This window comes from Natator depressus, chromosome 8 (assembly GCF_965152275.1).
Source record: "Natator depressus isolate rNatDep1 chromosome 8, rNatDep2.hap1, whole genome shotgun sequence".
Lineage (NCBI taxonomy): Eukaryota > Metazoa > Chordata > Testudines > Cheloniidae > Natator > Natator depressus.
In genome coordinates, this window is record NC_134241.1 from 82,949,985 (window position 1) to 82,963,720 (window position 13,736).

The window sequence follows — 13,736 nt, forward strand, 5'->3', positions numbered from 1 at the left end:
CAATTTCAGCCAATGTATGCAGAGCTCTTATAAGACATTCAGCATTTTCTCCTGGCTCTAGAATTCGCTGGTGAAAACATGCTTTTTAATAAATCACACTTCTCTGAGGTACAAAGTATGCAACAAGCATAACCAGAACCCTTTCATGATAATCTCTGTGATGGTCTTCAGTAAAATCAAAGGAGCTCTGCCTGCTTCCCCATAGCATAAATTAAAGAAGATACTTGTATATCAACAGTTTCCTTGTGGAGCTTGGCAACAATCTTGAAAAATACTGCTTGCAAAATATTGTTTCCTCTCTGTCCATTCCAAAGGTTTTGGCAAAGCTGAAGTTCTCTGAGGCATTGAAGAGTGGCATGTTGAGATCCTGCAATCCTTGGTGCTTTGTTTCTTCTGTTTCTTTTTGTAGTTTACTCCTGACACCACATCATGGTCCTGTACCAGATATGGACTAGCTACAGAGGTTTATACGCACGAGATGTGTTCATCATAAGATCCTTTAAAACTCTGGCAGGTATGGCTGAGGTTCGTTTCAATACCATATTTTATGCATAATATTCACCTAGTGGTTGAACAGACATTCGTGGCCTGTCTAAGGGTACGTCTACACGACAATCAGGTGTCACTGCAGCACATATAGACATACCTGACTCGCTTTGATCCAGCTAGCTAGAATACAGATAGGTGTTAAGTTGCGGTAGCACAGACTAGCCACTTGAGTACATCCCCAGGGTCCCATGTGAGGTTGTACCACCACTGCTGTGATGGCATTCACTGCTATTATTTGAGTTAGCTAGATCCAAGCTGGCTGAATGTATAGTTGCCAGGGTGGCTCGTTTTTAGCCAGCCTGACCAGTTTTTGTACTGCCTTGCCCGTTGCTGGCAAATATGTGCTGAACGCTGTTTTTTCCCCACTGGATAGTAAAGCGCAGTTAAGCTCCCTGCTTTGGAAGGAGTGATGGAGGCTCAGTAACCAGAAGTGGAAGAGGTAGAGGACTCGGGGAGGGGTCTTCTTGAGTTCAGGTTGGCTGACAGGCATTGGGCAACCTTGCTTGGGGAGGCACCAGTGCTTGATGCACCAGACAGGGGCACCATATTTGGAGGCATGGGATTGTCAGGAAGCAGCAGCGCAGAGAAGTCTCCTGGCTGCAAACAGTCTTCCATTGGGCTCAGCAGGAAAGAGGCAGAGGTGGCTGGCTGGTACCCTCTCCTGGTGTGCTTGGGGAAGGGGTGAGAGTTGCAGATGCCCCTGCCTTCCCACCACCTGCAGGCACCCAACACTTATTCCCTGCATTTCCCAGACACCCAGCACCCCCTGCCTTCTGCACAATCCACCTGCCTCTCATAGGCACACACTATCCTCGAACCCCACACACCCAGCACCCATCAGCTCTCCTCAGGCATTGATCACCCACAGCCCTTTACAGAGCTCCTGGCACCGCCCCCTTAGCACCCATAATTCCCTGGCTGGGCCTCTTGCATTAGATGCCTCAGCCTTTGCATTAGATGCAACCTCAAGTACTCATTGCTGGAATTCTGTGACATCGCCACTAAAAATAAGAATTTGCTGGCACCAGCAAAATCAAATACAAATTCAAAAAGACTTAAGAGGTGGTATGATGTGCAAAGTTTGCAAACATTTACCTTAGGACAAGGTAAGAAAAGTGACAAAATAATATAAAAATATACAGTTTCTTTCTTATTTTTGTGTAAAACGGATCTCTAAAACATATTAGTAATAATTAGCTATAGTCGATGCTGGGATTCTTTCAGTTGGTGGGGAGTGGTGGGAGTGGCCAGTGGCTAGTTTTTCTGACTCTTGAAGGTGGTAATCCTAAACTGCTCAGGTATGTCTATTTGTGTTGCAGACACATCTCTGATTGCAGTGTAGACATACCCTAAGTTATGGCAGCCTCCTTAGTCTGACCTATGGGCTGCAGCCTTGCCTGCAATCTCTTGCACTGCTCTGTCCTGTACCCTGTACTTACAATCACCCCCTACCATGCTTCTCTTGCCCCCAGCCCTGCCCCTGACATGTCCCCTTCACCAGGGCTTGTGCAAGCATCCTTGGAAGGCGCCTTATGGCTGTCATTTGCAGTTTCTGCCCCAGTGGATATGTGGGTTTCTTTACTTTGCTGGGGTCCTTTTACATGGCAGAAAGGGGCTGGAACAGGGTTGAGGCTCTCCCTTTTCATAACTAAAAAAGAACCTAAGCTCAAAAATGTGCAAAGTTGAAAAAGAATAGTGTATTGACACAAATAAAATACTTCTCTTAAAATACACTGAAACCACACACCTGACGTTTTTATGCTGCACATTCTTTCTCCAAGGAGGATGTAAAACAAACAGAGCTCCAGTTAATCCAGAGTCCCCAGAGTGAATTCATTTGATAGGTTTTCCCACCCTTTTCTTTCAGTATTACAATACTTAGTACTCCTAGCTGCGTGCTTTAGAGAAATCTACTGTTGGTGAACACAAGAGAAATTCCCCGGATTAGCTCTTACCTTGTCAAGACAAGATACTGAACAGCATTTATCTACCCTTGGCTGAAAGTAACGTGTATTTTTAATAATTCCCCACAAACCATTTTAATTAAAAACAAAACAAAAACAGAAAAAGTGAATAGGAGACAAATTCCAAAAGGGACGCAGCATGTGTCTGCGGCTTGGCAATGGAGACTACTAAAAATGTATTTTGTAATTTTCTACATTGAATATGGGAGAAAGGCCAGAGTGAAACTGTACTCCGATCTTGGTCGATCAAGTTAGGGGAAGGGAGACTAAAGCCTTTGGGTCAGATCCTCAGCTGATGGAGCTACACTGATTTACACCAGCTGAGGACATAGCTCTCTGTTTACTTTTTAGCTTTGTGGGTTCTGTATCAATTTAATTACTCCGCTCTGTATTGTCGGATGGGGATGGAAGGGCATTGTGTTTTTCTCTCCTTGTATAGTATTTAATTAAGCATGCTGCCTTTTCCAATGAGTGAAGTTCAGGCTCTCAAATCCAGAGCGGTGGGATGGGCTCGAAAGTCTGTCCACCTGGGCTGGGAGGCTCATTCCTAGCTGCAGCATAGATATAGCCTGAGATGCCCCAAGTTTGGGGCCCCTTTGGACTGTGCACTGTACATTCACAAAGAGCTTACAATCTAAATCATTGAGACAGACAAAGGGTTAGGAGAAAAGAAATAATAGCAGGATATTATTTCCTATACTTAGACTAGGAAGTAATGGAGTTGTGTGAGGGGCTATACAAATCCCACACTGACCACGAAAGGGTTAACAAGCTGCTATGGGCTCTGTTATGGCCAACCCTCTACCCCTGTAGTAGGTGTCAGGCTTGGAGGAAAAGGTTAAAAGGGGAAGAGCTCAGCTCGGTTGGGGCTGACTCCAGCTGCATCCTTCACTTCGTGAGAGAAGGCTGGCTAGCTAGGCCCTGACCAGAGACTCCTGCCTGCCAGAGCCTCCCTGAGGGAAGAGAGGCTTAACCCAGGACTGTGGTTTGACTTGCCTATTGTTGCTTAGTCAGACTACAGGCTGCTGCCCTGCCTGAAGGGGGAGACAGCCAAGAAAACCCCTTTGTCCATTTAGCACCTGACTGGGAACATAGGAGTGGGTTGTTGCGAGCCCAGGAGTGCCTGTCACATGATCTCAGATACATGGTATGGTAAGTATTAGTAAATAGGATTATTCTATACATAACATATATATATATATGCTCATGCAGAGATCCTATCAGAGAAGACATAATGGGGTGATATGCAGGAGTGAAAGTGGGCCGGTACGGGCTGGTATGGCGAACCAGTAAGAAGCCGGTACCAGCCCGTATGCAGCTGATGTTAAAGTGCTGCCCCTTTTTCCCCCCCATCGGCGGGGACCCTACCGGCAGGGGGGAGCAAAAGGGGCAACTTCCCCAGGGCTGGCAACTTAAAAGGGCCCAGGGCTCCCAGCCACTGGAGCCCCGGGCCCTTTGAAATCGCTGCCGGAGCCTGAGTGATGCGGGCAAGGCCAAGTGCGGATGGTTTGGCTGGGGGAGGCTGACCACCAGCCCCACCCCTTTCACCCAAGGCCCTGCCCCTTTCACCTAAGGCCCCGCCCCTTCCGGCAAGAATTTAATATTATTTTCACCCCTGGTGATATGGTATGAAGATTTTATTAGCATGCGTTGGGATGATGACACTACTCACAAATAGCAAGGCCATGAACAATGCAGGTCAACCTAAATGCGGGCCAATAAATCCTTCATACCTCCGCATACCATGATCTATTGCATCTATACTTACATATTCTCTATAGAGAGTTAAATATACATTGTAATGTGTCTGTATCGAAAAGGAGTATGCTTATATACTGACTAATGTCTGTGTTGAGTGTTTTTAATTTTCTGTACGAGGTAGTGCCTGTTTCTTCTTAACACTGTAACTCCTTATCACACACCTGCAGTCGTGCCACCTTGAATTATTATCTCATCAGCTCTTGCAAGCTAAGAAGTGTCAGTTCTGGTCAATACTTGGATAAGAGACCTTTAAGGAAAATCCAGGTTGCTTTAGGAAATGGTTCAGTAGGAGAATTCTCCTCTGTATGTTGGCACTGAATCAATGTCACCAAATGACGTTGGAGGTGCTCAACTAAGTACACTATTCTTCACTTCCCCTATGCTGCCGCACCTTGTTATTGTGCTGCCAAACAGCTTCCACATTCCCCCCTGAAGTGGCCACATCTCCATAGCATGTGAAAGGATTCATGCACCCGTGTAGTTTGTAAAGCAATTTGATGAAAGGTGCTACATAAACCAAGACATCTGGCCATGCTAATGCTGGGATTTACTGGATCTGCAACCTGCAACTCAGTGGGGTGTGGGCAAACGTGGTCTAAATTAGTGGCTCTCAACCTTTCCAGACTACTGTGCCCCTTTCAGGAGTCTGATTGTCTTGTGTAGCCCAAGTTTCATCTCACTTAACAACTACTTGCTTACAAAATCAGACATAAAAATACAGAAGTATCACAGCACACTGAAAAATTGCTTACTTTCTCATTTTTAACATGTAATTATAAAATAAATCAATTGGAATATAAATACTGTACTTACATTTCAGCGTAAAGTATATACAGCAGTATAAACAAGTCATTGTCTGTATGAAATTTTAGTTTGTACTGACTTTGCTAGTGTTTATGTAGCCTGTTGTAAAATTCAGCAAATATCTAGATGAACTGATGAACCCCTTGGAAGACCTCTCTGTACCCCGATTGAAAAACACCGGTCTAAATCACCTTTATGCATTCCTGATCCTGGCCTTTCTCAGCTTGGTGACTAGGTCAGTCACCAAGCACAATTTAGGGTAGCTTTTCTGGCAGCTGGGGACAGGGAGAATCCAGTCTAGCCACACTCTCTTTTCTTTGGCTACAGCCCTTCTTCCAGGGGCAGGAGAAGGGCCATCATAGAGCCACCAGGCTTGCTGTATACCACCCAAAGATCCTCTTACTCCAGGGGAATATTGATGGGGCCAGTTAAGCCAGTTTTCCAGCTGCTGAGTGCTGTGAGAACATAGGAAAGACCATAGCCATTTTGATTTTGTCTTAGGGTCTTAGCCAATCACAGTATTGCTATGACTTTAGTGAGGCATTTTATGGCTTCAGTTTATTAATTTGTCTGCTCAGAGTCAACTGGTGTAACATCTACTGTTCTGCACAAATAAGCAAAATGGCAAAATCCTATCACACTATGTGGACAGCTGCGTCTATTGTATTCCCTATGGCAACTGTGATACGTTTCTATTGGGAAAACCAGAAACCCACCACCTACCAGGACACAACGGCATTAGATAGGAATCAAAGGAGGGGCGGCAAGCTCCCAGATAAGCATAAATGTTACCACATAACATTAGTACGAAATGAACCCAGAGGCTGTCAAACCCACAGCCAAAGAAAAATAGGAAATTCAAAAGTCAAATGAAAGAGATGCTTTATACTTGCATGAAAATAGAAGGCTCACCAAATGAATAACTTTCACTCCTGTATAATGTCTCACTGCAATGAAAAAAATTGAGCTGGTCTACGAGGGAAAAATTACACTGAATAAATGAAAAAGAAGTGAAACACTTTCCCCAGCTGAATTGACAGAAATGAGTCTTAAGGCGACAGACAAAACCATATCTATTAGTGGGAATACAATATCTAATCACAATTAATTTTCCTCCCCTTGCTCAGTGAGAATCCTTTGCTATACTGAAAAGACAACCACACAATAGCCCCACACTTTGGATCAAAACACAATGTGGGAGAATTCTAGAGTAATATACACATATACTAGAAATGGGCATGAGCCACAAAATTTGGATGCAGATTTGAACGTGCCACAAATCTGGGGTTGCTTGTATGTGGGGTTTTGGATTAGGCCCATGTCTAATACATACATGAATGTATATATTCACCCATTTTTTTTTTGTTTTTTCTTTCTGTTCAAACCAATTGCGAAGTAGGTCCATTCACTATCAGTTTTGAGATTTGCTACATATGCTATGTCAAAATATGGATGTAAGTGTTTAGAAGTACTTCACATTAATACATTTCTTTGCAGCAAACAGTAACTTTACAGTTTCAGGTATCATGTTCATTCATAAATCTTTTGTCTTTATATATAAAGCTGGGTAGGCAGTCTGATTACTGATCAACATCTACACTTCTGTAATAAGGGAATGAAATTTCCCTTTATTACTGTTTTATCTTTCTGTTTAGAAAGGAAATTGTTTTCCTAAACATTCTGAACATTTTGCAATATGCAGTATCTCACTATGCCTATATAATTCCTCACCCTGGCAATAAATGAGGATGTTCGTTGCCAGAACCTCTAAAGCCTTGACAAGTTAGCAGTGTTTAATTTGTAATGAAAGAGGTGCCGGGGCTCAAGCAATATTTTTACATTCATAACAGATGCGACAAGCTCAGACATGCCCAGGCTATGAACTGCCAAGCCTGGAGTTGCCAGGGCTTAGCTTTGCAAGCCCTGGCAGAGATTAAGCACCACAAGTTAGCCTATGACTTTAAATTCAGGTTTACGTAAGGAATTCAGAATTATACAAGCTTGGAGTGGTTTTTATTAATACTAAACATATCTGAATTTCTCTGTCTTTGCACCCGAGCAGGATTTCACTTTTTCTTATATAACATTAGTCACAGTTTTAATTTTTCCTCAAAATGGATCTCTTTAATGTCTGCTATTTACTATCCTTGTCAGAGACATTGAGCACAAGATACACCGTATCTACAAGATGCAGAAACTACTTTCTTTTTGGACTCATGCAATAGGTAACCAGATGGTTTTAAGAAAGAATCTATATTCTGTGCTTTACCTATTCATGTGTAGGATTTTGATTTCATTTGAAAGGAAAGGCATAAACCCCAGGTCTGAAAACTAATGGAATTTCTGCATTTACCTGCTGATCCATAGCCTTTAGGTTAGATTGTATGTCAGCCAGCAGCCAGCTTGTTGAATGAAGCAATACTTTAAAACTAAAATGAAAAGATTTCTGTTATATGCAGACCAACACTAGATATGGAAGCAGATTTCTGGTGGATTATTATTAGAAATATTTTCCACTATGTCTGATAAGTGAGACTGAACAAGCCACAGGAAGTAGACCTAATTAGATAATGCTGACTTTGATAATTCCAAAAAGGAATACGGAAATGTGGTTTGCCTAAGTGCTGTGCCCCCTCTTGGAAAGACTGAAGATTATTTAAAAGCCAAGTGGTTAGCATAGTGGTAAATGGTATTATATAGATACACCAACTCAGTCTTGTAGATTCAGAAAGTTTATGCTGTGTCTAAACTGGCAGCTGCCATTGTTTGTCTGCATTACACGGATTTTCAGAAGGGTTGATATTCTGCACTGATGTTATGCTCAAAGGCAGTGGAGCTCCAGAGACTGGGGATATAACAAGGCCTGAGAGGGCACCACACAGTCGCTGCACCAGATAAGCTGTTTGTGCCTAACTACATCTAAATATTTCTTGGTGTCTTCCATGGGAACTTGAGCTGTGTAAGGACTTCAGGACTAGCCCATGTTGCTAGGAGCTTGGGACCCAATCTTGTACGGTACTGTGGGTTTCTGTAAAGTACTGGGTGCTGAATTCTGTTCCCTCAAGTTCCCTTAAGTTCTCATACCCATCACTGCTGACATCTATCTGAGCACCTATGGCACTCACAGGAGTTGAGGATGTTCAGTACCCTACAGGAGGCACTCGTCGCTGTGCACAATTGGGTGGTCCTCGGGGGAGGAGGGTATAAGAGAGGTGATTAGAATTAATTCAAAAGTAGCCAAACCAGGAAGATCCCTGAGTCATTTCTATCAGAGCTTAGATAATGTTATAAAATGAATCACTACACTGAATTGCTATGTGTGTCAAATGTTTAACTTATTGCTTTTCATTATTTCATCTCTTCAGAATGGATGTAGACTGTAGATTAGATAAAATGAGGACATGGTAAAGAGAACCTTAATACTGCAAGAAAAATAGCTATATGCAGACTTCTATTATAGTCTAGGTATATTTTATGAATTACTACTGGAAAAACCTCTTGGCTGCAAGACCTTATTGGGGAGAAGATCAGATCTTAGCTTTGGACCTCAGAAATGTCTGCTTGGGGGCAAATGAACTGAGTTGTACAAAAATATCTGTAATGGAACACACTTGCTCTGTATTTATTTTCCCAGAAAACCACTGTAATGTCTGTAGTTTAATTTGGATTTCTTGTGAATATATACACACAAATCTGGACTAAGCCTATAGTCTAGGTCTTCCACTTCTTTAGCTATATATTTGGGGCACAAAATGAAGGATTTTTTTTAAGGGGAAATCAATAGAACATTACAGTTGTCCAATGCTTTGTATAACTCATTGTAATTCATATAATGTCTTTGTTGGCAAGTGGTTATCAGACAAATAGCATTAAGAGGCAAAGAAAAAGCTTCATAAAGGATGGTGCCGTTTTATAAAGCTAATTGTGATGCTATCTCCAATATTCCATGCAATTGAATTGTTAATTTTTAATCTGGTATCCCTTATAGCAGTGTAGCTATTCATGCTTACCTGGGGTTCTCTGCAGCAAGAGGATAAATTTTTGGCACAGTTAGCACTTTTGAATTCTACAGTTTGCCTGAAAAGATATTTAAAAGATATTTCATAGTCTTGAGTGGTCTGCCTTATAACAAAGTGCCCACAAACAATTTTTTTAAATGCCTAAGTTTGTTAATATGCATAAAGGAATTTAAAACAAATCAAATAGAAATGAGTTATTGTAACTTTGATGTCCAGAAACAGCTCCGCATCCTTTGACAAGTGTACAATTGTGTATCAGGTATATGGGTCATGCCTTCTAAAGAGCTACTTACATAAGGACTTTCATGACAACAAATCCAAACCGTGTCTAGCTTAGTTTGAGAATTACTGAAGAGATAATGTCAGTGAAAGGAATATAACATGTAGAGGGGAAACTGGGGCATTTATTTTTGAAGTGAAAGACCATTCTCCTGTTAGAACAGAGTAATGTAATCACTTTGTTTCATTTGAAATGTCAAACCATTTAAACTAAATGAATCCATCACTATATTGGCTTACACTGACAGTGTACAGTCTAGATGATTAGACTGATAATTCTTGAATTTACTATTATCAAAAACACGGATTCTAACTGCCTCAGAAAATGCACTGATTCTGTACTTCAATCAATGGCAGTCACGCCATAAAAACTTACACTTATAGAAAACTTTACTACTGTTCTAATCAGCTGTTAAGAACTGTATCAAGATTTTCTCCAAGGTCCCAGTTGTAAGAGATTCTCCCCTGGGTTCCATACACCTCATACGAACAGGAAATAGCTCGATGTTGGCTATAATGGGAGGTATAGTTCTGTGCTCCTGTAGAGAAGCCATCAGTTCCTCCCTGGGATCACTATGTGCCTCTTGGTTGTTCGCTGCAGCACACCTTCCCTCAGTGTCTGCTCAATGAATTTTTGAAAGAAAAAGCTGTGTTTCCTTGCCATGTCCTTCTTAGTACCTCTTTCTGTCAAATAAGCAATAGGGTATGTCTACACTACGGAATTAGGTTGAATTTATAGAAGTCGGTTTTTTAGAAATCGGTTTTATATATTCGAGTGTGTGTGTCCCCACAGAAAATGCTCTAAGTGCATTAACTCAGCGGAGTGCTTCCACAGTACCGAGGCTAGAGTCGACTTCCAGAGCGTTGCACTGGCGGTGACTATCCCACAGTTCCCGCAGTCTCCGCTGCCCACTGGAATTCTGGGTTGAGATCCCAATGCCTGATGGGGCTAAAACATTGTCACGGGTGGTTCTGGGTACATATCGTCAGGCCCCCGTTCCCTCCCTCCCTCCATGAAAGCAAGGGCAGACAATCGTTTCGTGCCTTTTTTCCTGAGTTACCTGTGCAGACGCCATACCACGGCAAGCATGGAGCCCGCTCAGGTAACCGTCACCCTATGTCTCCTGGGTGCTGGCAGACGTGGTACTGCATTGCTACACAGCAGCATCAACCCCTTGCCTTGTGGCAGCAGATGGTACAGTACGACTGGTAGCCGTCATCGTCATGTCCGAGGTGCTCCTGGCCACGTCGGCCAGGAGCGCCTGGGCAGACATGGGCGCAGGGACTAAATTTGGAGTGACTTGACCAGGTCATTCTCTTTAGTCCTGCAGTCAGTCCTATTGAACCGTCTTATGGTGAGCAGGCAGGCGATACGGATTGCTAGCAGTCCTATTGCATCATCTTCTGCCGGGCAGCCATGAGATGTGGATGGCATGCAGTCCTTCTGCACCGTCTGCTGCCAGCCAAAGATGTAAAAGATAGATGGAGTGGATCAAAACAAGAAATAGACCAGATTTGTTTTGTACTCATTTGCTTCCCCTCCCTCCCCCGTCTAGGGGACTCATTCCTCTAGGTCACACTGCAGTCACTCACAGAGAAGGTGCAGCGAGGTAAATCTAGCCATGTATCAATCAGAGGCCAAACTAACCTCCTTGTTCCAATAAGAACAATAATTGAGGTGCAACATTTCTTATTGGAACCCTCCGTGACGTCCTGCCTGAAATACTCCTTGATGTAAAGCCACCCCCTTTGTTGATTTTAGCTCCCTGAAGCCAACTTGTAAGCCGTGTCGTCAGTTGCCCCTCCGTCTGTCAGAGCAACGGCAGACAATCGTTCCGCGCCTTTTTTCTGTGCGGACGCCATACCAAGGCAAGCATGGAGGCCGCTCAGCTCACTTTGGCAATTAGGAGCACATTAAACACCACACGCATTATCCAGCAGTATATGCAGCACCAGAGCCTGGCAGAGCGATACCGGGCGAGGAGGCGACGTCAGCGCGGTCAGGTGAGTGATCAGGACATGGACACAGATTTCTCTCAAAGCATGGGCCCTGCCAATGCATGCATCATGGTGCTAATGGGGCAGGTTCATGCTGTGGAACGCTGATTCTGGGCTTGGGAAACAAGCACAGACTGGTGGGACCGCATAGTGTTGCAGGTCTGGGACGATTCCCAGTGGCTGCGAAACTTTCGGATGCGTAAGGGCACTTTCATGGAACTTCGTGACTTGCTTTCCCCTGCCCTGAAGCGCATGAATACCAAGATGAGAGCAGCCCTCACAGTTGAGAAGCGAGTGGCGATAGCCCTGTGGAAGCTTGCAACGCCAGACAGCTACCGGTCAGTCGGGAATCAATTTGGAGTGGGCAAATCTACTGTGGGGGCTGCTGTGATGCAAGTAGCCCACGCAATCAAAGATCTGCTGATATCAAGGGTAGTGACCCTGGGAAATGTGCAGGTCATAGTGGATGGCTTTGCTGCAATGGGATTCCCTAACTGTGGTGGGGCCATAGACGGAACCCATATCCCTATCTTGGCACCGGAGCACCAAGCCGGCGAGTGCATAAACCGCAAGGGGTACTTTTCAATAGTGCTGCAAGCTCTGGTGGATCACAAGGGACGTTTCACCAACATCAAAGTGGGATGGCCGGGAAAGGTACATGACGCCCACATCTTCAGGAGCTCTGGTCTGTTTCAAAAGCTGCAGGAAGGGACTTTATTCCCAGACCAGAAAATAACTGTTGGGGACGTTGAAATGCCTATATGTATCCTTGGGGACCCAGCCTACCCCTTAATGCCATGTCTCATGAAGCCATACACAGGCAGCCTGGACAATAGTCAGGAGCTGTTCAACTACAGGCTGAGCAAGTGCAGAATGGTGGTAGAATGTGCATTTGGACGTTTAAAGGCGCGCTGGCGCAGTTTACTGACTCGCTTAGACCTCAGTGAAACCAATATTCCCACTGTTATTACTGCTTGCTGTGTGCTCCACAATATCTGTGAGAGTAAGGGGGAGACGTTTATGGCAGGGTGGGAGGTTGAGGCAAATCGCCTGGCTGCTGGTTACGCGCAGCCAGACACCAGGGCGGTTAGAAGAGCACAGGAGGGCATGGCACGCATCAGAGAAGCTTTGAAAACCAGTTTCATGACTGGCCAGGCTACGGTGTGAAAGTTCTGTTTGTTTCTCCTTGATGAAACCCCCCGTCCCTTGGTTCACTCTACTTCCCTGTAAGCTAACCACCCTCCCCTCCTCCCTTTGATCATTGCTTGCAGAGGCAATAAAGTCATTGTTGCTTCACATTCATGCATTCTTTATTCATTCATCACACAAACAGGGGGATGACTACCAAGGTAGCCCAGGAGGGGTGGTGGAGGAGGGAAGGAAAATGCCACACAGCACTTTAGAAGTTTACAACTTTAAAATTTATTGAATGCCAGCCTTCTTTTTTTTTGGGCAATCCTCTGTGGTGGAGTGGCTGGTTGGCCGGTGGCCCACGCACTGCGTTCTTGGGCGTCTGGGTGTGGAGGCTATGGAACTTGGGGAGGAGGGCGGTTGGTTACACAGGGGCTGTAGTGGCAGTCTGTGCTCCAGCTGCCTTTGCTGCAGCTCAACCATACACTGGAGCATACTGGTTTGGTCCTCCAGCAGCCTCAGCATTGAATCCTGCCTCCTCTCATCACGCTGCCGCTACATTTGAGCTTCAGCCCTGTCTTCAGCCCGCCACTTACTCTCTTCAGCCTGCCACTTACTCTCTTCAGCCCGCCACCTCTCCTCCCAGTCATTTTGTGCTTTCCTGCACTCTGACATTATTTGCCTCCACGCATTCGTCTGTGCTCTGTCAGTGTGGGAGGACAGCATGAGCTCAGAGAACATTTCATCACGAGTGCGTTTTTTTTCTTTCTAATCTTCACTAGCCTCTGGGAAGGAGAAGATCCTGTGATCATTGAAACACATGCAGCTGGTGGAGAAAAAAAAAGGGACAGCGGTATTTAAAAAGACACCTTTTATAAAACAGTGGCTACACTCTTTCAGGGTAAACCTTGCTGTTAACATTACATACATAGCACATGTGCTTTCGTTACAAGGTCGCATTTTGCCTCCCCGCACCGCGTGGCTACCCTCTCAACCCTCCCCCCTCCCCGTGGCTAACAGCGGGGAACATTTCTGTTCAGCCACAGGCAAACAGCCCAGCAGGAACGGGCTCCTCTGAGTGTCCCCTGAAGAAAAGCACCCTATTTAAACCAGGTGACCATGAATGATATCTCAATCTCCTGAGGATAACACAGAGAGATAAAGAACGGATGTTGTTTGAACGCCAGCAAACATACACTGCAATGCTTTGTTGTACAACGATTCCCGAGTA

The 13,736-nt window shown here is 44.5% G+C and overlaps 1 protein-coding gene across 2 annotated transcripts in view; it reads right to left on the reverse strand.

The window, feature by feature from the left end:
* ST6GALNAC3 (ST6 N-acetylgalactosaminide alpha-2,6-sialyltransferase 3) overlaps positions 1-13,736 on the reverse strand; it is a 300,138-nt gene that overhangs the window by 21,250 nt on the left and 265,152 nt on the right. Inside the window, exon 4 of one of the 2 annotated variants that reach the window (XM_074961505.1) lies at positions 12,810-13,331. The exons of the other annotated variant lie outside the window; for it this stretch is intronic. Within the exon in view, the coding sequence (XP_074817606.1) occupies positions 13,274-13,331 (58 nt within the window). The 3' untranslated portion in view covers positions 12,810-13,273. Of the gene's footprint in view, positions 1-12,809; positions 13,332-13,736 lie in introns of those variants that run through there. 2 annotated transcript variants of the gene reach the window in all.